This window comes from Schistocerca americana, chromosome 5 (assembly GCF_021461395.2).
Source record: "Schistocerca americana isolate TAMUIC-IGC-003095 chromosome 5, iqSchAmer2.1, whole genome shotgun sequence".
In the NCBI taxonomy this organism is placed as follows: Eukaryota; Metazoa; Arthropoda; class Insecta; order Orthoptera; family Acrididae; genus Schistocerca; species Schistocerca americana.
In genome coordinates, this window is record NC_060123.1 from 690,339,731 (window position 1) to 690,362,091 (window position 22,361).

The 22,361-nt window shown below is 43.8% G+C and overlaps 1 protein-coding gene across 1 annotated transcript in view; it reads right to left on the reverse strand.

Annotated features, from left to right (window-relative positions):
- The window catches only part of LOC124616639 (UDP-glycosyltransferase UGT5-like), an 82,388-nt gene extending 62,228 nt beyond the window's left edge, over positions 1-20,160 (reverse strand). The window contains exons 1-2 of the mRNA XM_047144966.1: positions 19,915-20,160; positions 12,248-12,502 (exon numbers count right to left, since the gene is read on the reverse strand). Of these exons, the coding sequence (XP_047000922.1) occupies positions 12,248-12,502; positions 19,915-20,160 (501 nt within the window). The remainder of the gene's footprint in view (positions 1-12,247; positions 12,503-19,914) is intronic.
- Between the last annotated feature and the right edge of the window lie 2,201 nt (positions 20,161-22,361).

A 22,361-nucleotide genomic window follows, 5' to 3' on the forward strand; every position in this document is an offset into this window, starting at 1 on the left:
GTCATGTGTGGTCTGACGTCTCCTTACCAGCAACAGGTCCCAGGTTCAAACTAGTCAATTCCCTAAAAAACACGCTCAGAGCGTAGTTGAGCGAAAGTGGTAGGGAGACACGACATAGAACAAACAGACACCACACAGAATGTTAGAAAAGGAGGATCTAAGATGAACATCAACAAAAGCGAAACGAGCATAATGGAATGTAGTCGAATTAAGTCGGGTGATGCTGAGGGAATTAGATTAGGAAATGAGACACTTAAAGTAGTAAAGGAGTTTTGCTATTTGGGGAGCAAAATAACTGATGATGGTCGAAGTAGAGAGGATATAAAATGTAGACTAGCAATGGCAAGGAAAGCGTTTCTGAAGAAGAGAAATTTGTTAACATTGAGTATAGATTTAAGTGCCAGGAAGTCGTTTCTGAAAGTATTTGTATGGAGTGAAACATGAACGATAAATAGTTTGGACACGAAGAGAATAGAAGCTTACGAAATGTGGTGCTACAGAAGAATGCTGAAGATTAGATGGGTAGATCACATAACTAATGAGGAAGTATTGAATAGGATTCGGGAGAAGTTTGTGGCACAACCTGACTAGAAGACGTGCTCGGTTGGTAGGACATGTTCTGAGGCATCAAGGGATCACCAATTTAGTATTGGAGGGCAGCGTGGGGGATAAAAATCGTAGAGGGAGACCAAGAGATGAATACACTAAGCAGATTCAGAAGGATGTTGGTTGCAGTAGGTACTGGGAGATGATGAAACTTGCACAGGATAGAGTAGCATGGAGAGCTGCACCAAACCAGTCTCAGGACTGAAGACCACAACAACAACAACAACAACAACATGGTCATCAGTCCGAAGACTGGTTTGATGCAGCTCCGCTTGCTACTCTATCCTGGGCGGACCTCTTCATATGCGAATAACTACTGCAACCTAAATCCCTCTTAATATGCTTACCGTATTCCTCACTTGGTCTCCCTCTACTATTTTCAGCCCCTACACTTTCCTCCAGTACTAAACTGGTGATCCCTTGATGTCAGAATGTGTCCTATGAAACGATTCCTTCTTTTGGTCAAGTTGTACCTCACAAATTTCTTGTCTCCTCAGTTCTTTTCAGTACCTCGTCATTAGTTACGTGATCAACCCAATTAATCTTCAGCATTCTTCTGTACGACTACATTTCCAAAGCTTCCATTCTCTTTTTGTCTAAACTGTTTAACCTCCATATTTCACTTCCATACATGGCTACAAAAATCAAATGGCTCTGAGCACTGCGGGACTCAACATCTGAGGTCATCAGTCCCCTAGAACTTAGAACAACTTAAACCTAACCTAAGGACATCACACACATCCATGCTCGAGACAGGATTCGAACCTGCGACCTTAGCAGTCCCGTGGTTCCGGACTGAAGCGCCTAAAACCGATCGGCTACCGCGGCCGGTATATGGCCAGACTCCAAGCAGTTTCAGAAAAAACTTCCTTACACTTGAGTCTATATTCGTTGGTAAACAACTTTCTCTTCTTCAGAAGAGCTGTTCTTGCCAGCGCCAGTCTACGTTGTACATCCTCTCTACTTCGATCATCATCAGTTAGTTTGCTGCCCAAATAGCAAAACTCATCTACTGCTTTAAGTGTCGCATTTTCCAATCTAAATCCCTTACCATAGGCTGATTTCATCTGACTAAATTCGATAATCCTTGTTTTCTTTTGTTGACGTTCATCTCTTATCTTCTTCTCAAGACACGGTCCATTCCGTTCAACGGCTCATCCAAGTCCTTCCTGTCTCTGACAGAATTGCAGTGTCATCGACAAACCTCAGTTTTCATTTTTTATCCCTGTACTTGACTTCCTATTTCGTCCGCCCCCAGTAGCCGAATGGTCACCGGCACGGTAACCAGCGTGTTCGGTCAGAGGGTTAGCTGCCCTCTATAATAAAAAACTTAGTTAATGGATCAACGTCGAACTGAAACGGGTGTCTTGCGACGTCCGCCCCTAGCAGACACAACGAACGAGACTTTGTAAAAAAAAAAAAATGGTTAGCGTGACGGATTGTCAATCGTCTGGGCCCGGGTTGTTCGATTCCTGGCTGGGTCGGGGAATTTTCTCCGTCCAGGGACTGGGTGTTGTGCTGTCCTCCTCATCATCGTCCTATCATCCTCATCGACTGCACGTCAAATTGAAAGAACGGCACCCGGCGAACGGCCTGCCCGACGGGGGCCCTAGCCATACGATTAAATAAATAAATTTCCTATTCCAAATTTTATTTTCGTTTCCTTTACTGCTTGTTCAATATAGAGGTTGAATAACATCGGGGATAGGCTACAGCCCTGTCTCACTTCCTTCCCAACCGCTGCTTCCCTTTCATGCCCCTCGACTCTTATAAGTGCCATCTGGTTTCTGTATAAATTGTAAATAGCCTTTCGGTCCCTGTTATTCCCTCTGCTACCTTCAGACTTTCAATGAGAATATTCCAGGCAACACTGTGAACAGCTCTCTCTAAGTCTACAAATGCTGTAAACGTAGGCTACCTTTCCTTAACATATCTTCTAAGATAAGTCATAGCGCCAGGACTGGCTCGCGTGTTCCTACATTTGTTAGCTTGGGTAAAGTTCTGCTTCTTAGCTTTGGTTCTCTAATGGGTGTTCTCCTAGTGTACTGTGTAGAATGTCTTTCCTTTGAGATAATCTCGAAGCTACACACAAAGGATTGTAGCACACCAAAACTGTAGTTTCGCACAGCAAGGACTGCTAGAGTTTGAAGTCGATTCTAGGCGAAACTCCCTGGCAAATCAAAACTGTGTACCATACCAGAACTCGAACGTAGGACCTTTACCATTGGCGGGAGGCTGGGCTATCCGTGCACAACACTCGACCTGCTCTCACAGCGTTACATCCGCCGGTTCCGGAATTCGAGTTGGACTCCCACGACACCAGAAAGGACTCGCGGTGGGCACGACCCATCGTCAGCTCTGGTTTCGCAAATGTAGCCTGTCTGTGCTGTGAAAGGCAGGTGGGACTCTTTACGGCGCACCGCTCCACTCCCGGTAACGATTTGAGTTCTACTTTATTCACGCTCGCTGCACACTGCCATGTTTCAGTGCGCGCCACGTGTAGTCGAGACACTTACTTCCTTACTTATTGAATCTGATGTAACTTAGTTATATGGCCTCACGACGAAAATGAATTCTCAGGATTTATATATTTTCTGCACGACATTAATTGTAAGTTACACTTCGCAACGGAAAAACGGAGAAGACGTCCAATGTCAGTTTGGATGTACAGTGTGTAACTAAATTCCCCTTACAGACGTTAAGAACTTGTAGTGGGGATCAAGGCAGTTCAGTTTAGCTGTTTTCTTGTTTCACGCAAAATACCGAGTGTTTATAATTGAAGTGCAGCTACTCACGGATGTCCACTGTGGTCTGTAATTATCGTAGGGTAGCGAAGCTTGGCGGATATGCTAGTGAGTTAATGCGGAACCGATTTAAGTTTGTATATAATTAGTTCTAATTTTCTGCACCAGGCGCAAATCTGGCGCTGTACACCGTTAGTATCGCGGTACGACTTCCAGGTTCTCATTTGACTAGACATAACGTGAGTGAACAGTATGGTTGTCGAGAAGAGACACCGTGCACTGTTAATGAAAATATTTTTATGTGAGCAGTAGCAATTACAACGCTGCATTGAGAGAACATCGCCGATTAAAAGGTCTGAGGACAGGCCCCATGTCATTTAATGGTTTAAAGAAAATGATAATGAAAGTTGAAAACACGGGAGAGCTTGGTGTGGCACCTGGAAGAGGAAGACGTCGTGTCCCGGTGGAAGTCGTTGACGAGGCTGCTGTTGCTGTTGCTGTTGCTGTTGCTGTACTGGCCAAGCAGCACGCGCCCGTGTAGCGCTAGTGCTTGGCCATTGTCACCATACGATGGTCAACAATGCCGAAAGTTTTGCGACGTACCGGCATCTGTGGCAGAAATCGAAGAGAAAATTCAGAACCTTGCTGCGGATCACGGGGTTCAGTTGCTGCACCGTCTGGATCTTGTATGGATAATATACAGGGTGAAAAGTATTTAAACCGACAAACTCTGGGAGGTTGTAGGGGACATCAAAACAAATATTTTTTCCCTAATGTCATTTTTTCGTATGAGGAGTAGTTAAACCGGTAGAGGAAGATTTCTCTGGCGGCAAATTAATTAAACCAACAAACACTTTTCCATTTCATTATGATCAAGAGACAACACATTAACACAACCCAATTTCAATTACAGTAGATTTTCAAATATGCCTCCATTGACACGTAAACAAAGGTTACACCGACGGATCATGTTTTGACACGGGCAAAAACCCCAGGAGTATCCTGAATTGTTCCTGCTGCTGCTACTATCCGGACAACCAGATCCTCTTCTGATGCAACAGGAGTTGCGTAAACAAGGTTGCGCATCTCTCCCCACACAAAAAAAGTCCACAGGGGACGTATCTTGGGATCGAGCAGGCCATGGTACAGAACCACCTCTGCCAATCCACGTTTCTGGGAACCGTCGGTCCAGGAATCGACGCACACGACGACTGAGAAATACCGGCGCCCCATCATCTAGGAACCACATGCGTTGTCTTGTAGGGAGCGGGTAGTTGATAAACCCGCTCTGCAGCTACGTAGTACGCACCAACCATATCAATGTACTCACTCCAGGTGTATCGCTCCATTAGTAAACAGAGACAATGCACTACTACACTGGTGGACAGAAGTTGCCTACAACGGAAGAGCATAATACGCCCTCTAACAACTGAAGAGCGTAATACGGCCTCCACCGGTTTAAATAATTCTCATAGGAAAAAATGACATCAGGGAAAAATATTTGTTTAGATGTCCCCTACAACCTCCCAGAGTTTGTCGGTTTAAATACTTTTCACCCTGTATATTATCCATACAAGATCCAGACGGTGCAGCAACTGAACCCCGTGATCCGCAGTAAGGTTCTGAATTTTCTCTTCGATTTCTGCCACAGATCGAAGTTGATGACATGTGGGCAGGCATTATTCTATGGCGTGACGAGACACACACAAAAAAAAAGTTCAAATGTGTGTGAAATCTTATGGGACTTAACTGCTGAGGTCATCAGTCCCTAAGCTTGCGCACTACTTAACCTAAATTATCCTAAGGACAAACACACACCCATGCCCGAGGGAAGATTCGAGCCTCCGCTGCGACCAGCCGCACAGTCCATGACTGCAGCGCCTAAGACAGCTCGGTTATCCCGCGCGGCTGACGAGGCACATTTTACACTACAAGGTGCAGTAAATACACAGAACTGTCGAATTTGGAGTACTGTTAGATCGCGTGTTGCACACTGCTTGAATACTGCTCACAGGTGTGGGATCCGTACCAAATAGGGTTGATAGAAGAGATAGAGAAGATCCAGTAGATAGCAGCGCTCTTCGTTACAGGATCATTTAGTAATCGCGAAAGCGTTACGGAGATGACAGATAAACTCCAGTGGAAGACTCTGCAGGAGAGACGCTCAGTAGCTCGGTACGGCCTTTTGTTGAAGTTTCGAGAACATAACTTCACCGAGGAGTCAAGCAGTATATTGCTCCCTCCTACGTAGATCTTGCGAAGAGCCCATGAGGATAAAATCAGAGAGCCCACACAGAGGCATACCGGCAATTTATTTTTCCACGAACAATACGAGACTGGAATAGAAGGGAGACCCGATAGAGGTACTCAAAGTACCCTCCGCCACACACCGTCAGGTGGCTTGAAGAGTAAGGATGTAGATGTAGATGTAAAAGCGATTGCGTTTGCGGTATGTAACTGTGAGGTGTGGACTCAGAAGGACCTTTATCCTCGGTCCGTTCTTCTTTTAACAGAATTCGCTCAGAGTCTGTCAGGTGTATCGTGTCGTCAGCACGTTATAGAGACCTACTTCTACAACTTGTGATTTCTGCTTTTGAAGAGAGCAACAGTTTGGGAAGCACTGTTTTCATGAAACAGGGTAAATAATAAAATCAAGATTATGCCTTTCTCACTTATTTGACCTTTCCGCAATCTATTAGGCATGGAAAGAATTCTATACGTCTTTCTTGCATTGCGGCAGATCTGTACATCCTGGCCATAATTTTAATTATGTTTTCATTTATTTATTTAGTAGCGAAACCGGTTTCATAGTAACACATTAGCATATCTACCAAGTTTCGCTCTCGTACGATAAATACAGCCGCACTGCAACTATGACCCCAGCTACCACATCTTCCTCATTTTCGGCGCCACTGACTGCGGTATTACGTATTCACCAATCGACAGTTGTCCCATATCCACTACAATGCAGGTTTGTTTACATGCCATTTAGTTGAGTTTGTCAACTGCCCAGAGAGTGTTCTACCTGTTGTTGTGCATGTGGTCTTTGTCCATGTTGTTGTTGTTGTGGTCTTCAGTCCTGAGACTGGTTTGATGCAGCTCTCCATGCTACTCTATCCCGTGCAAGCCTCTTCATCTCCCAGTCCTTACTGCAACCTACATCCTTCTGAATCTGCTTAGTGTATTCATCTCTTGGTCGCCCTCTACGATTTTTACCCTCCACGCTGCCCTCCAATACTAAATTTGTGATCCCTTGATGCCTCAGAACATGTCCGTCTTCTTGTCAAGTTGTGCCACAAACTCCTCCCCAATCCTATTCAACACCTCCTCATTAGTTACGTGATCTACCCATCTAATCTTCAGCATTCTTCTGTATCACCACATTTCGAAAGCTTCTATTCTCTTCTTGTCCAAACTATTTATCGTCCATGTTTCACTTACATACATGGCTAAACTCCATACAGATACTTTCAGAAACGACTTCCTGACACTTAAATCTATACTCGATGTTAACAAATTTCTCTTCTTCAGAAACGCTTTCCTTGCCATTGCTAGTCTACATTTTATATCCTCTCTACTTCGACCATCATCAGTTATTTTGCTCCCCAAATAGCAAAACTCCTTTACTACTTTAAGTGTCTCAATTCCTAATCTAATTCCCTCAGCATCACCCAACTTAATTCGACTACATTCCATTATCCTCGTTTTGCTTTTGGTGATGTTCATCTTATATCCTCCTTTCAAGACACTGTCCATTCCGTTCAACTGCTCTTCCAAGTCCTGTGCTGTCTCTGACAGAATTACAATGTCATCGGCGAACCTCAAAGTTTTTATTTCTTCTCCATGGATTTTAATTCCTACTCCGAATTTTTCTTTTGTTTCCTTTACTGCTTCCTCAATATACAGATTGAACAACATCGGGGATAGGCTACAACCCTGTCTCACTCCCTTCCCAACCGCTGCTTCCCTTTCATGCCCCTCGACTCTTATGACTGCCATCTGCTTTCTGTACAAATTATAAATAGCCTTTTGTTCCCTGTATTTTACCCCTGCCACCTTCAGAATTTGAAACAGAGTATTCCAGTCAACATTGTCAAAAGCTTTCTCTAAGTCTACAAATGCTACAACGTAGGTTTGCCTTTCCTTAATCTATTTTCTAAGATAAGTCGTAGGGTCAGTATTGCCTCACGTGTTCCAACATTTCTACGGAATCCAAACTGATCTTCCCCGAGGTCGGCTTCTACCAGTTTTTCCATTCGTCTGTAAAGAATTCGCGTTAGTATTTTGCCGCTGTGACTTATTAAACTGATAGTTCGGTAATTTTCATATCTGTCAACACCTGCTTTCTTTGGGCCTGGAATTATTAGATTCTTCTCGAAGTCTGAGGGTATTTCGCCTGTCTCATACATCTTGCTCACCAGATGGTAGAGTTTTGTCAAAACTGGCTCTCCCAAGGCCGTCAATAGTTCCAATGGAATGTTGTCTACTCCCGGGGCCTTGTTTCGACTCAGGTCTTTCAGTGCTCTGTCAAACTCTTCACGCAATATCGTATGTCCCATTTCATCTTCATCTACATCCTCTTCCATTTCTATAATATTGTCCTCAAGTACATCGCCCTTGTATAGACCCTCTATATACTCCTTCCACCTTATTGCTTTCCCTTCTTTGCTTAGAACTGGGTTTCCATCTGAGCTCAAGTCGTTCTCTTTTCTCCAAAGGTCTCTTTAATTTTCCTGTAGGCAGTATCTATCTTGCCCCTAGTGAGATAAGCCTCTACATCCTTACATTTGTCCTCTAGCCATCCCTGCTTAGCCATTTTGCACTTCCTGTCTATCTCATTTTTGAGACGTTTGTATTCCTTTTTGCCTGCTTCATTTACTGCGTTTTTATATTTTCTCCTTTCATCAATTAAATTCAATATTTATTCTGTTACCCAAGGCTTTCTACTAGCCCTCGTCTTTTTACCTCTGCTGCCTTCACTACTTCATCCCTCAGAGCTACCCATTCTTCTTCTACTGTATTTCTTTCCCCAATTTCTGTCAATTGTTCCCTTATGCTCTCCCTGTAACTCTGTACAACCTCTGGTTTAGTCAGTTTATCCAGGTCCCATCTCCTTAAATTCACACCTTTTAGCAGTTTCTTCAGTTTTAATCTACAGTTCATAACCAATAGTGTGTGTTCAGAGTCCACATCTGCCCCTGGAAATGTCTTACAACTTAAAACCTGGTTCCTAAATCTCTGCCTTACCATTATATAATCTATCTGATACCTTCTATTATCTCCATGATTCTTCCATGTATACAACCTTCTTTTACGATTCTTTAACCAAGTGTTAGCTATGATTAAGTTATGCTCTGTGCAAAATTCTACGAGACTGCTTCCTCTTTCATTTCTCTCCCCCAATCCATATTCACCCACTATGTTTCCCTCTCTCCCTTTTCCTACTCTCGAATTCCAGTCACCCACGACTATTAAATTTTCGTCACCCTTCACTATCTGAATAATTTCTTTTATTTCATCATACATTTCTTCAATTTCTACGTCACCTGCAGAGCTAGTTGGCATATAAACGTGTACTAATGTAGTAGGCGTGGGCTTCGTATCTATCTTTGCCACAACAATGCGTTCACTATGCTGTTTGTAGCAGCTTACTCGCATTCCTATTTTCCTATTCATTATTAAACCTACTCCTGCATTACCCCTATTTGATTTTGTGTTTATAACCCTGTAGTCACTTGACCAGAAGTCTTGTTCCTCCTGCCACCGAACTTCACTAATTCCCACTATATCTAACTTTAACCTATCCATTTCCCTTTTTAGATTTTCTAGCCTACCTGCCCGATTAAGTGATCTGACATTCCACGCTCCGATCCGTAGAACGCCAGTTTTCTTTCTCCTGATAATGACGTCCTCTTGAGTAGTCCCCGGCCGGAGATCTGAATGGCGGACTATTTTACCTCCGGAATATTTTACCCAAGAGGACGCCATCATCATTTAACCATACAGTAAAGCTGCATGCCGTCAGGAAAAATTGCGGCTGTTGTTTCCCCTTGCTTTCAGCCGTTCGCAGTACCAGCACAGCAAGACCGTTTTGGTTAGTGTTACAAGGCCAGATCAGTCAATCATCCAGACTTTTGCCCCTGCAACTACTGAAAAGGCTGCTGCCCCTCTTCAGGAACCTCACGTTTGTCTGGCCTCTCAACAGATACTCCTCCGTTGTGGTTGCACCTACGGTACGGCTATCTGTATCGCTGAGGCACGCAAGCCTCCCCACCAACGGCAAGGTCCATGGTTTATGGGGGGGGGGGGGGACACAGTGGATAGGCCTTGAAAAACTGAGGCTTTGTCCATACTGTACAATTTATTACATAGTAGTTATAATTTATTACTGTACATAATACAAGTTTTACGTACATTTCATTTTTAGTGTACTGCTAGTGAACGACACATTTTCGGTATAGCTAGACGTAATGTTATCGTACGGCGAAGCCCGGTTCAATGGGACATGGGAGGGTCACATAAAGTCCTTGATTTACGAGACCACTGTTGCTTCCGAGGAAGAGCCAATGGCACTGGTTATGGCTGTGGCGAACGCAGCAGGACACACGCTATAAGCGAGTCGATCAGGGCTGGACGGCTCAGTTAGTGGTACAAAAAGTGCGTTCTACCACACACCATTAGGTGGCTTGGGGCTCAAAAATGGTTCAAATGGCTCTGAGCACTATGGGACTTAACTTCTGAGGTCATAAGTCCCCTAGAACTTACAACTACTTAAACCTAACTAACCTAGGGACATCAAACACATCAATGCCCGAGGCAGGATTCGAACCTGCGACCGTAGCAGTCGCGGATTTCCAGACTACAGCGCCTAGAACCTTTCGGCCACTTTGGCCGGCAGTGGCTTGGGGAGTATGACGTAATTGCAGATGAGGCGAGCGTGTTTCCCGGAGCGTGGTATGGATGTACCGCATCTGTGTTGCCGTCGGTGGTGATCCGATCGAGCCGTACTTGTGAGTGGACCCAGACGGCAAGCAGCAGGAGTCAAGAGAGAGAGACGTCCGTCGTGGTATTTTGCGTGTAGCATGAAAACGGTAAGATTCTGCATTTGTGTTCCTATGCTGAGCTTAACCAACTTGGTCTCCACTACGAGACTAAAAAGTCTGTAAATGGGATTTAGTTACACTCTGTGTAAGTGTTCACGGAGCTTGAGAGCACAAAGCCCATACACAACCGACACTCACTAACTGTTACCTACTCAAAAATACCGATCAGTGCCTAAAGCTGAAAATTTGGGGCACTTAAGGAATTGATGGCCAGGGCTGAAAGAATCAGTGAGCCACAGAACTTGAACGAAGAGCTCAGACATTTAAAATTGTTTTCGAAAAAAAAAAAAGGCTACTCCAAAATAAAGACACAGAGGACACTAAATTCTACAATTGGAGCTCCTAGGAAAATGGAGTCGGATAACGGGAAAGTTCATCTCTCGTTCACATAAATAGTCACAGTGCTACTGACGTTAGGCACAGTGTCTGTGCAGTGTTTTGACTGAGAAGAAAGACGAGTGACTTTTTGGACACTGCAAAGAACCTACGTGTCATGTGGAAAAGATTAAAGCTCGATTTCACGCAGTGGTGGTTGTTGTGTTCGGCAATGGTTCTCCAGTGGCTGATGATGTTCGGTAACCGAGCACGTTACTTACAAGGGAACCTCCCCACCGCACCCCGCTCAGATTTAGTTATAAGTTGACACAGTGGATAGGACTTGAAAAACTGAACACAGATCAATCGAGAAAACAAGAAGTTGTGTGGAACTATGAAAAAATCAAAATATACAAACTGAGTAGTCCATGTGCATGATAGGCAACATCAAGAACAACGTGAGCTCAGGAGCGCCGTGGACCCGTGGTTAGCGTGAGCAGCTGCGGAACGAGACGTCTTCGGTTTAAGTCTTCCCTCGAGTGAAAAGCTAAATTTTTTATTCTAAGACAATTATGAAAGTTCAGGCACTCACACATAATCAACTTCGCTCTCCAAAATACCAGGACATGTTCAGATTTGCTTGGACATGTGCAGGATTTGACGGTCTACACACGAAAAAATTTGAAAACGTTAAAAACATATGTTTTGACAGAGCACAGGGAAAACTCAGCGACGGTGTAACTGTTGCATTCATTTGTTGCAGTTTATGTGACAAGCCCTAATGTTTTCATCACTCTTTTGGGAGTGATTATCACATCCACAAGAAAACCTAAATCGGGGAAGGTAGAAGAATCTTTTTACCCATTCGCCAAGTGTACAAGTTAGGTGGGTAGACAACATAATCCTGTCATGTGACGCACATGCCGTCACCAGTGTCGTATAGAGTATATCAGACGCGTTTTCCTGTGGAGGTATCGGTTGACCTATGACCTTGCGATCAAATATTTTCGGTTCCCATTGGAGAGGCACGTCCTTTCGTCAACTAATAACACGGTTTTGCGGTGCGGTCGCAAAACACAGACACTAAATGTATTACAGTGAACAGAGATGTCAATGAACGAACGGACAGATCATAACTTTGCGAAAATAAAGAAATTAAACTTTTCACTTTGAACCAAGGACCTGTTGCTCCGCAGCTGCTTACGGTAACCACGGGACCACGGAGTTCCTGAGGGTACATGGTCCTTGATGTTACCTATCTTGAACATGGACTACTCAGTTTGTATCTTTTGCTTATTTTTTTCATAGTTCCACACAACTTCTTCCTGTTTTCTCGATTGATCTGTGTTCAGTTTTTCAAGGCTTATCCACTGTGCCAACTTATAACTAAATCTGAGGGGGGTGCGATGGGGAGGTTCCCTTGTTAGTGCACGTACTTCGAGAGTCATTAGGAAAAAAGAAAGATGAAAGGTAACTCACCCTGTCGTGCGCCCACGGCAGAGCCACGGAGGAGATGACGCCCACCAGCGGCGCTCGGAACTTGTGCGCGAGCGCCAGCACGCAGTCGCCGAAGAACACCTCGGCGATGACGAGGTCGTAGTGGTCGTCGGAGCGCAGCAGCTGCTGCACCTGCGGCAAGGCGTATAGGTCGCGGCAGAGCTGCGTGCCGTTCCTCCACATCCAGACGCTCAGGGCCGCCGGGCTGCTCAGCGCCAGCACCAGCTCTACTGGAACCTGACCGCAGTCACAGTGTCAGCTCTCCCAGCCTCACCGCAGTAAGCAGGGCACCATATCAGTACACTACTGGCCACTGAAATTGCTACACCAAGAAGAAATGCAGATGATAAACGGGTATTCATTGGGCAAATATATTATACCAGAACTGACATGTGATTACATTTTCACGCAATTTGGGTGCATAGATCCTGAGAAATCAGAACCCAGAACAACCACCTCTGGCCGTAATAACGGCCTTTATACGCCTGGGCATTCAGTCAAACAGAGCTTGGATGGCGTGTACACGTACAGCTTCCCATGCAGCTTCAACACGATACCACAGTTCATCAAGAGTAGTGACTGGCATATTGTGACGAGCCAGTTGCTCGGCCAACATTGACCAGACGTTTTCAATTGGTGAGAGATCTGAATAATGTGCCGGCCAGGGCAGCAGTCTAACATTTTCTGTATCCAGAAAGGCCCTGCAACATGCGGTCGTGCATTATCCTGCTGAAATGTAGGGTTTCGCAGTGATCGAATGAAGGGTAGAGCTACGGGTCGTAACACATCTGAAATGTAACGTCCACTGTTCAAAGTGCCGTCAGTACGAACAAGAGGTGACCGAGACGTGTAACCAATGGCACCCCATATCATCACGCCGGGTGATACGCCAGTATGGCGATGACGAATACACGCTTCCAATGTGCGTCCACCGCGAGGTCGCCAAACACGGATGCGATCATCATGATTCTGCAAACAGAACCTGGATTCATCCGAAAAAATGACGTTTTCCCATTCGTGCACCCAGGTTCGTCGTTGAGTACACCATTGCAGCCGCTCCTGTCTGTGATGCAGCGTCAAGTGTAACCGCAGCCATGGTCTCCGAGCTGATAGTCCATGCTGCAGCAAACGTCGTCGAACTGTTCGGCAGATGGCTGTTGTCTTCCAAACTTCCCCATCTGTTGACTCAGGGATCGAGACGTGGCTGCACGATCCGTTACAGCCACGAGGATAAGATGCCTGTCATCTCGACTGCTAGTGATACGAGGCCGTTGGGATCAAGCACGGCGTTCCGTATTACCCTCCTGAACCCACCGATTCCATATTCTCCTAACAGTCATTGGATCTCGACCAACGCGAGCAGCAACGTCGCGATACGATAAACCGCAATCGCGATAGGCTACAATCCGACCTTTATCAAAGTCGGAAACGTGATGGTACGCATTTCTCCTCCTTACACGAGGCATCACAACATAGTTTCACCAGGCAACGCCGGTCAACTGCTGTTTGTGTATGAGAAATCGGTTGGAAACTTTCCTCATCTCAGCACGTTGTAGGTGTCGCCACCGGCGCCAGCCTTGTGTGAATGCTCTTAAAACGTTATCATTTGCATATCACAGCATGTTCTTCCTGTCGGTTAAATTTCGCATCTGTAACACGTCATCTTCGTGGTGTAGCAGTTTTAATGGCCAGTAGCGTACAAATGATATTCAGCTCATACTCTGCCTAGGCGTACCTAAATATTATGTGAAACTTTTCGTCTTTTTGATTTTTTTTAAAATCAGAGACGTCAGTGACGAATGTAAGCCGGAGCTCAACTTAGATTCTGAACTTCTTTCCTTTCTTTTCTTTTTCTGTCACGGAGACTACAGTGTAAGATATTGCTGGCACGTGAAGCAGGAGCGATCTGTGAGTGCCGCAGCAGAGCAGAGTATAGCAAACATCTAAATCTGCATTACATGGATACATGGATAGGTGTATGACAGAGCATTCATCGAACCACCTTACAGTAATTCCCTATTATTCCTCTCCTGAACACCGCACGGAAAAAACGAACACTGTATTTGTCCGTGCGAGCTCTGATTTCCCTTATTTAATTATGATGATCGTTTCTCCCTATGTAGTTCGGCGTCAACAAAATATTTTCACATTCGAAGGAGAAAGTTGGTGACCGAAATTTCGCGAGAAGGTACGCCGCAACGAAAAACACCTTTGTTTCAATTATTCCACTCCAAATCCTTTATCATGTCCGTGACACTCTCTCCCCTATTTCTCGATAATACTAAATGTGCTGTCCTTCTTTGAACTTCCTGTATGTACTCCGTTAAACCTATCTGGTAAGGATCCCACACTGCGCAGGAGTACTCCTAAAGAGGATGGACAAGCGTAGTGTAGGCAGTCTCCTTAGTAGATCTGTTGCATCTTCTAAATGTTCTCCCAGTAAATCGCAGTCTTTCGTTCGCCTTCCCCACAACATTTTCCGTGTGTGCTTTCCAATTTAAGTTGCTCGCTACGGCCTTTAGATTCGACTGATTTATTGTGCGCCTTGTACTTTTCATTTTTTGGGTCAACTGACAATTTTCTCACCATACACATATTTTTCTACATCGATCTGCAGTCTATTTTGATCTTTTGGTGACTTTAGTAGACGATAAACTACAGCACCATTTGCAATCAACGTAGGACGGCTGCTCAGATTGTCTCCTAAATCGTTTATCTAGGTAAGAACAGCCGAGGGCCTATAACGCTAAGTTGAGGAACGCCAGAAATCACTTCTGCTTCACTCGATCACAATTGCTGTCGCATAATTCAGACGATAATCCATAAGCACGCAGATTTATTACAAATAGCTTGTGAAATACGGTGTCAAAAGCCTTCTGGAGTTCTAAAAATATGGAATTAATTTCAGATCCCCTATGGATTCGACTCAACACTTCGTGTGAGTAAAGAGCCAGTTTCGTTTCACAAGAGTGATGTTTTGTAAATCCGTGTTAACGTGTATAATACACTGTTCTTTTTGAAATTATTCATAGTGTTCAAACACAATATATCTTCCAAAATCCTGCTGCATATTGACGTTAACGATATGGGCCTTTAATTAAGTGGATTACTTCTACTACGTTTCTTGAATATTGATGTGACCTGTACAACTTTCCAGTCTTTGGGTACGGATCTTTCGTCTAGCGAACAGCTGTATGTGGTTGTTGAGTGTGGAGCTGATGTATCAGCATACTCTAAAAGGAACCTGATTGGTATACAATCTGGACCGTAGGACTTGCTTTTATTAAGTTATTTAATTAGTCTTCTTTGGTGAAGGAATTTCGGAAGGCTGTGTTTAGTAACTCGGCTTTGGCAGCACTGTCATCGATAGTATTTCCATTCCTAGAGCGCAGAGAAGGCATTGGTTGTGTTTTACCGTTACGATACTTCACACACGACCAGAATCTCTCTGCCTTTTCAGCCAGGTTTCGAAACAAAATTGTTAGATTAATTAAGAGAGGGTAGCGCAATAGCCAGCGACAACCAAATATGAACCACACGTCTTTCGAAAAGAATCCGGCGGAACAAATAACAGCGGAACCTTTGAAATAACGCACAGTGGAAGTGAATTTTTCAAAGGGGATACGTACAAAATAAAATAAAAGATTCATGATGGTTCTTTAAAAATCGGAGAGAGGTACACTTTGTGATTAATTTAAGAATATTATTCTGGAAACTGAGGAAGTAAGCATTTTAGGTGATCAATTAAATAAATGTTTAGTTTTCAGTGTCAGTTTTAAGCAAACTGAATGTTTCTCATAAGTTCATCAACAATACTTACTGCCAAAGGCACTGGACTGAAGAAACGGTAATATTACTCAGCAGAGATATACGATACGATTAGGTGGGCTGTAGAAGGATACATAAATTTTGCATTAGTGGGACTGCTACAGAGGCTGAATAATCATTGATTTGATGAAATTCCATTTGCCTGGAGACATATGAGTCGCAGCTTTATCTTCAATAAGGATAGAAGCTGAAGTAATGAATTAAAATTTGCGCCACAGTCGGGACTTGATCCCGGAGAGCCTCGGCAGTACTCACGATTAAAGAAAGAGGCAATGGGCTGAAATGAAGTTTGTGTTACGGAGGGCAGTGGACTGTGGTACTTGGTGAAGCCGTGATAGGCACAGTGGTACGATGGTGTAGCACTGAGCGCATCTGCCTAGTAAGCAGGAGAGGGGGATACGAGGCGCGGTCGTTAATTCGTTAGTTCAGCTTCTGCCCTTACTGAAGCTACCTAATCAGTTTGCAGTGTTGGCTGTCGGCTGAATAAGAGCTGCGAGAGGCACCATTAACACCTGGTGCTACGACCACTCAAAACTTCGTCAAAGTTGGTACGCCAACTAATGAATGAATAAATGAAGTTTAAATTGTTTATCACGCGAGTGACGTGGTACGATACTGAATTCCTCTGTGAAAGTCAGAAAGAATTACCAGACTTCAGTGGAATGTCTGCAGGATCAATTTGAAAGTAAGGCCAGCCGGAGTGGCCGAGCGGTTAAAGGCGCTACAGTCTGGAACCGCACGACCGCTACGGTCGCAGGTTCGAATCCTGCCTCGGGCATGGATGTGTGTGATGTCCTTAGGTTAGTTAGGTTTAAGTAGTTCTAAGTTCTAGGGGACTTATGACCACAGCAGTTGAGTCCCATAGTGCTCAGAGCCATTTTGAACCAATTTGAAAGTAAATAAAATAAAGACGATAGTATTAAGGGATAGCAGAAATGAAATTAGCAAGAAACTTGATGCCGAAATTGGGGACCACGTGGTAGATGATGTGAAGGAATTCTGGCACTGTGACAGCAAAATAACGCTTGACGAAAGAAATAAAGAGGCCATAAGACGCAGACTACTACAAGCAAAGAGAACATCCCCCGACAGAGGAAGGATAGTAATACTAAACATTGGACAACTTCAGAGACTGGTATCTGAGAATACGCGTTTGCAGTACAATCTTGTATGAAAGTGAATGACGGACTGTGAGAAAACCGACAAAGAAGAGAATCGAATCGTTTAAAATTTCCTGCCATAGACTGGACTGATAAGATAAGAATTGGGGAGGTTCTCCAGAGAATGGCCGAAGGAAAGAAACTTGCGGAAAACACTGATAAGAGGAGGGACAGGATAATATGACATGTGTTAAGGCATCGGGGAATGCTGTTACAAGGAGTCATAGGGGCAAAAATTGTAGAGGACGACAGATATTGTAATAAGTACAACAAACAATTGATGACGTTGGAGCAAAAACTACTCTGAGATTGAAGAGATCAGCACAGGAAAAAAACGCGTTGCAGGCCACCCCCAACTAAGTTTAACACCTAACCAATCTTCGGAGTAGTAAAAGCCTTGTTTTTAAAATGTCGAAAGATAAGAAATATTTAGAAAGCGTTCATACAAATGAAATTAACATGTTTTTCAGCAAAGAAATAATGAGGCAATGAAGCCACTGGTACAACTTACTTCTAGAATACTTTGTGCTGATTGGTCTCACAAGGGCGTCACGAGGCAATCGCCTTTTTAAATTATTATTTATTCAAGTTTCAGTCACAGTTGCGCAGAATTTCTTGGTGGTGATTAGCTTCGACCTTTAACGTTCATTCTCCAACCCCTGCCTACGAAAGCTGCAACATTAATAAATACAGAGAATTCAAATTATTACAACAGTAATTGTCAATATAGTGTGCACAGCTCGTTGTAGTGCAATTACAGAACAAGAAAAACCTGCATTTCAAATGGCTCTTAGAGCCTGATCCCACCGACACACTCCCAAGACATCTACATGAAACAGATTTGCACAACAGATGTGGAATAACCATAATACAGTAGTGTCACATCTAACCAACTAGCTTATACCGAAGGCCGTTACTACAGGCGTGCTTACAGAGGCTCGACAGACGTCACTAGTTGTGGCCACCTACGTTTGTAGCCAATAGTATTTCACACTTTCAAAGTTAATATTTGGTCTTACATGCTGACTCTGCTTAAAATAAATAGTCCGACACAGTTGCTACTTACATTCCTCAATAAAGAATTATCTACATTTTAATTTTCTTCTTACACATCTCCGTTACAAAATCTTGCCTTACACAATTGTAGTTCTAATGTTACGCTATGATATGAAGCGAATAATAACATGAACAAACAGTACGAATGGAGTCATATTACGTTAGCACCAGCCCAAGGAGCTATCGCCTTAACATCTTTACCAGACTTATTTATTCAACCATCTTTTCGCACAAAACATCATGAAAACTGGTGTAATGCGTATTCGGTTAATATGAAAACTGGGATGTTGCCTTTAAAATACTTGTATGACAGCAGCAAGCGCATTCGCAACCAGTTGCTGCTTTTCAAGTTATAGCGTCATTATACTACGGGCGTCAGACGACCAGTTTGCTTTTAAAAGATCAAACAGTTACAAAACTAATAAAATGCACACGATATATTGATAATTGTTGCAATAACTGCCATTCTTTGTCTTTAATGATATTGCAACTCCCGAAGGCAATGAGAATGAACGCAAACGTTCAAAACTAATCACTACGAAGAAATTCTACGCAACTGTGACAGAAACTGAGTAAATAATAACAAATTTTATTTACTGGCCCTATTGGAAATAAAACATTAGAATTATGTAAATCTAATTTTTGTAATTTTTTTTTATATTCATGCTGCAGGAACTTCAGAGATCAAGTATCAATTTACCAAAGCTGTTAGATGCAAGTCTAAAAATTCTCGAGAAACCGACTTTGAAGTTCTCTAAGCAACTTTAATTCATTAAAGGTAGGACAGTTTGTTGACGGCGATAACAACGACGGTTAGTGTCACTTTGGTCATTTATCTCCCTTTTTTCATCCAATTCGAATACCTACGTCATTTAAGTATGGAACATTAAATATATGCCAGTTAACACATGAGTATCGTTTGTATGAAAAATCCACGTCTTCCTACTTCTTACTAAATACCACTAAAAATATTTTTCTCGTCCTGTTAATTGAACATAATTATCTCTCCACATGGTATAAACTTTCTTCCGTGTGAAGTTTGTAATGTATGATGGAACACGTTTTCTGCTAGTAGTATGGTTTTCTTCGGGAATTACCGCCAGTGATGTTGGTGGAACGAGACTATTTTCTGCTAGGAGGTGCTATTAATATACAAGAGAATCTCTCCTGCCAAAATCTCAAGCCTTCACTGCATAAGGAGGCTTCAGCAACACCTTGTAACGCCAAAGGAGCAATCAACTTGCCGTCGTCCACGTCCGCCTATAATTTTTTTGTCGTACTAGAAGATTTTCACGCACAGCGCTGCAAAATACCATCTGCTGCTTCGGCAGCGAACTCTGAAATGCTACTACAGTTTAGCGGTCCCTTGCAAAAGACGTCGCCGCAATTCACAGAAATCTTTTGTCGCCGAGTTGCTGTGGACCACAGCACGGGTAATTTTACTAGCGTAGGCGTCAACCCAGTAGCATGGGATCTCGGTTCCGGGAACAGTTGTCAACGCACTAAACCAACAATCTATTAAACAGGTGGTCATAACGTTTCGGCTCACCGGTGTATATTGAATATATCCGCTGGGGAAACATAGAGAGACACGAATACACTTACGTTGTTGGTGAAAAGGGGCGCACTGCCGGCGAGGCTGATGTCGTGGTAGTTGGCGAGCGGAGCCCGCTGGGGGTAGTGGCTGAGCACGGTGACGTTGTGGCCGCGCGCCGCCAGCGCCCTGAACAGCGGCTCGTACGCCGCGAAGTGGCTCCTCGCCTGGAACCAGATGGGCGCCAGGATGTTGGCGGGCTGCGCGGGGGCCGCCGCCAGCACCAGCAGCGCCGCTGCGAGGGACGCGGCGAGCATGGCGGCCTCCTGCTGCCAAGCACCAGCGCAGCGGAGAGTCAGCACAGTGGACGAACAGGCAGCGCTCAGAGCGTGCGGGAAGACAATAGGAACTGCCTAACAGAAACAGCGAAGGACGCAGAACGCGTGGCCAGTTGTCAGTCTAACACCATTCTTGTACTCTCCATCAGTGGGTGTGTGAACCATTAGTCTCTCTAGATTAGATTAGTACTTCTTCCATAGATTATGAATACCACACTTCGTAATGATGTGGAACGTGTCAGGTTAATAAAAGGTGTCTATACAAGATATTACATTAGACAAAATATTACATGACACTATTTTTTTTTTTTTGTGGACTTTGGGAAATTACCCACTTACTATATCCAAAAATTCATCTAATGAATAGAAGGAGTTGCCATTAAGAAATTCTTTTTAATTTCCTTTTAAATACTATATGGCTATATGTCAGACTTTTGATGCTATTAGGTAAGTGACCAAAGGCTTTTGAGGCAGCATAATTTACCCCCGTCTGAGCCAAAGTTAGATTTAACCTTGAGTAGTGAAGATCATCCTTTCTCCTAGTGTTGTAGCCATGTACATTGCTAATATTTTTGAATTCGTTCGGATTGTTAATAACAAGGTTCATAAATGAATATATATATATATATATATATATATATATATATATATATATATATATGAGGCTACAGTGAAGATTTCTAGCTCTTTAAATAAGTGTCTGCAGGATGATCTTGGATGAGCTCCAGCAATTATTCTGATTACACGCTTTTGTACAATGAACACTCTTTTACTCAATAATGAGTTACCCCAGAATATGATGCCACAGGAAAGCACAGAATGAAAATAGGCGTGGTGAGCTAATTTACTGAGATGTATATAGCCAAAATTTGCAATGACCCTAATAGCATAAGTAGCTGAACTCAAACGTTTCAGGAGATCCTCAGTGTGTTTTTTCCAGTTCAACCCCTCATCAATGCATACATCTAGAAATTTTGAATATTCTACCTTAGCTACCGATTTCCGATCGTAGCATGTAGGAGGGCTGCCAGAGTGCATTATTGTTTAGTGTTATTAGCACATCTGGTAGGATATACAGGGTGGGGAAAATAAAAGTGGCCCAGACAAGTAAAGGTGATTGGATGTTTGCCCCCGGTAGCTGAGTGGTCAGTGCGACAAAATGTCAATCCTAAGGGCCCGGCTTCGATTCCTGGCTGGGTCGGAGAATTTCTCCCCTCAGGGACTGGGTGTTGTGTTGTCCTAATCATCATCATTTCATCCCCATCGACGCGCAAGTCGCCGAAGTGGCGTCAAATCGAAAGACTTGCACCTTGCCAACGGTCTACCCGATGAGAGGCCCTAGTCACACGACATTTAGATTTACCACTTCCCATGACGTGCACACCACGTGTATGCCCATCACGTGTATGCCCATCACGTGGTCCATGTTCAGCTCATAGCGCGGACTGCGCCACAGTGAGTGGAGCAGTGCAAAGCAGGTGATGGTACTCACAGTGGAGCAGCAAGTGTTAGTTGGGGAAAGTTATGTGAGAAAAAAGTCGTGGAACCGGTGTAGTCAATTGTTTGCTGAGAAGTTCAACGGTGTCAAAGTTCCAGCAAAGAGTGCCTTGCAACACTTAGTCCGAAAATGGTGTCAGACAGGATCTGTTTAGAACAAGTAAAAAAAAAAAAAACATTCAAAAACGTACCCAGTACACCAGAAAGTGTGGCTTCAGTTGAACAGAATGTGCTTCAGAGTCCTACCAATCAAGAGACCGAGATATCACGTCACGTGGAGCTGCACATGCACCCCTGTCATGTGTCTGTTGTTCATACATTAAAACCTGCATATGCTGCTCAGCGCCTCAAGTTTTGTGAGAGACTGTTCACTGAGATAACAGTGAATGGCTTGGGCATGGATCTGTTCTTTATGTCTGATGAAGCTTGGTTTCACCTGTGTGGTCATGTAAACTCACAAAATCACAGGTTCTTGGCAGCGGAGAATCCTCATAACTTCCCACAAAGCACCATACATGGTCAAAAGGTTTGAGGTTTGGTGTGCAGTGATTGGACGCCGCCTTACTCGTGTCATCATCTTTCATCGTACGCTGGCTACTGTGTCTTACATTTCCTACATTTTGAAACCATTTGTGGCAGCATTAACGGAGGAGAAAAATACCTACAGCTACATGCAACAGCAT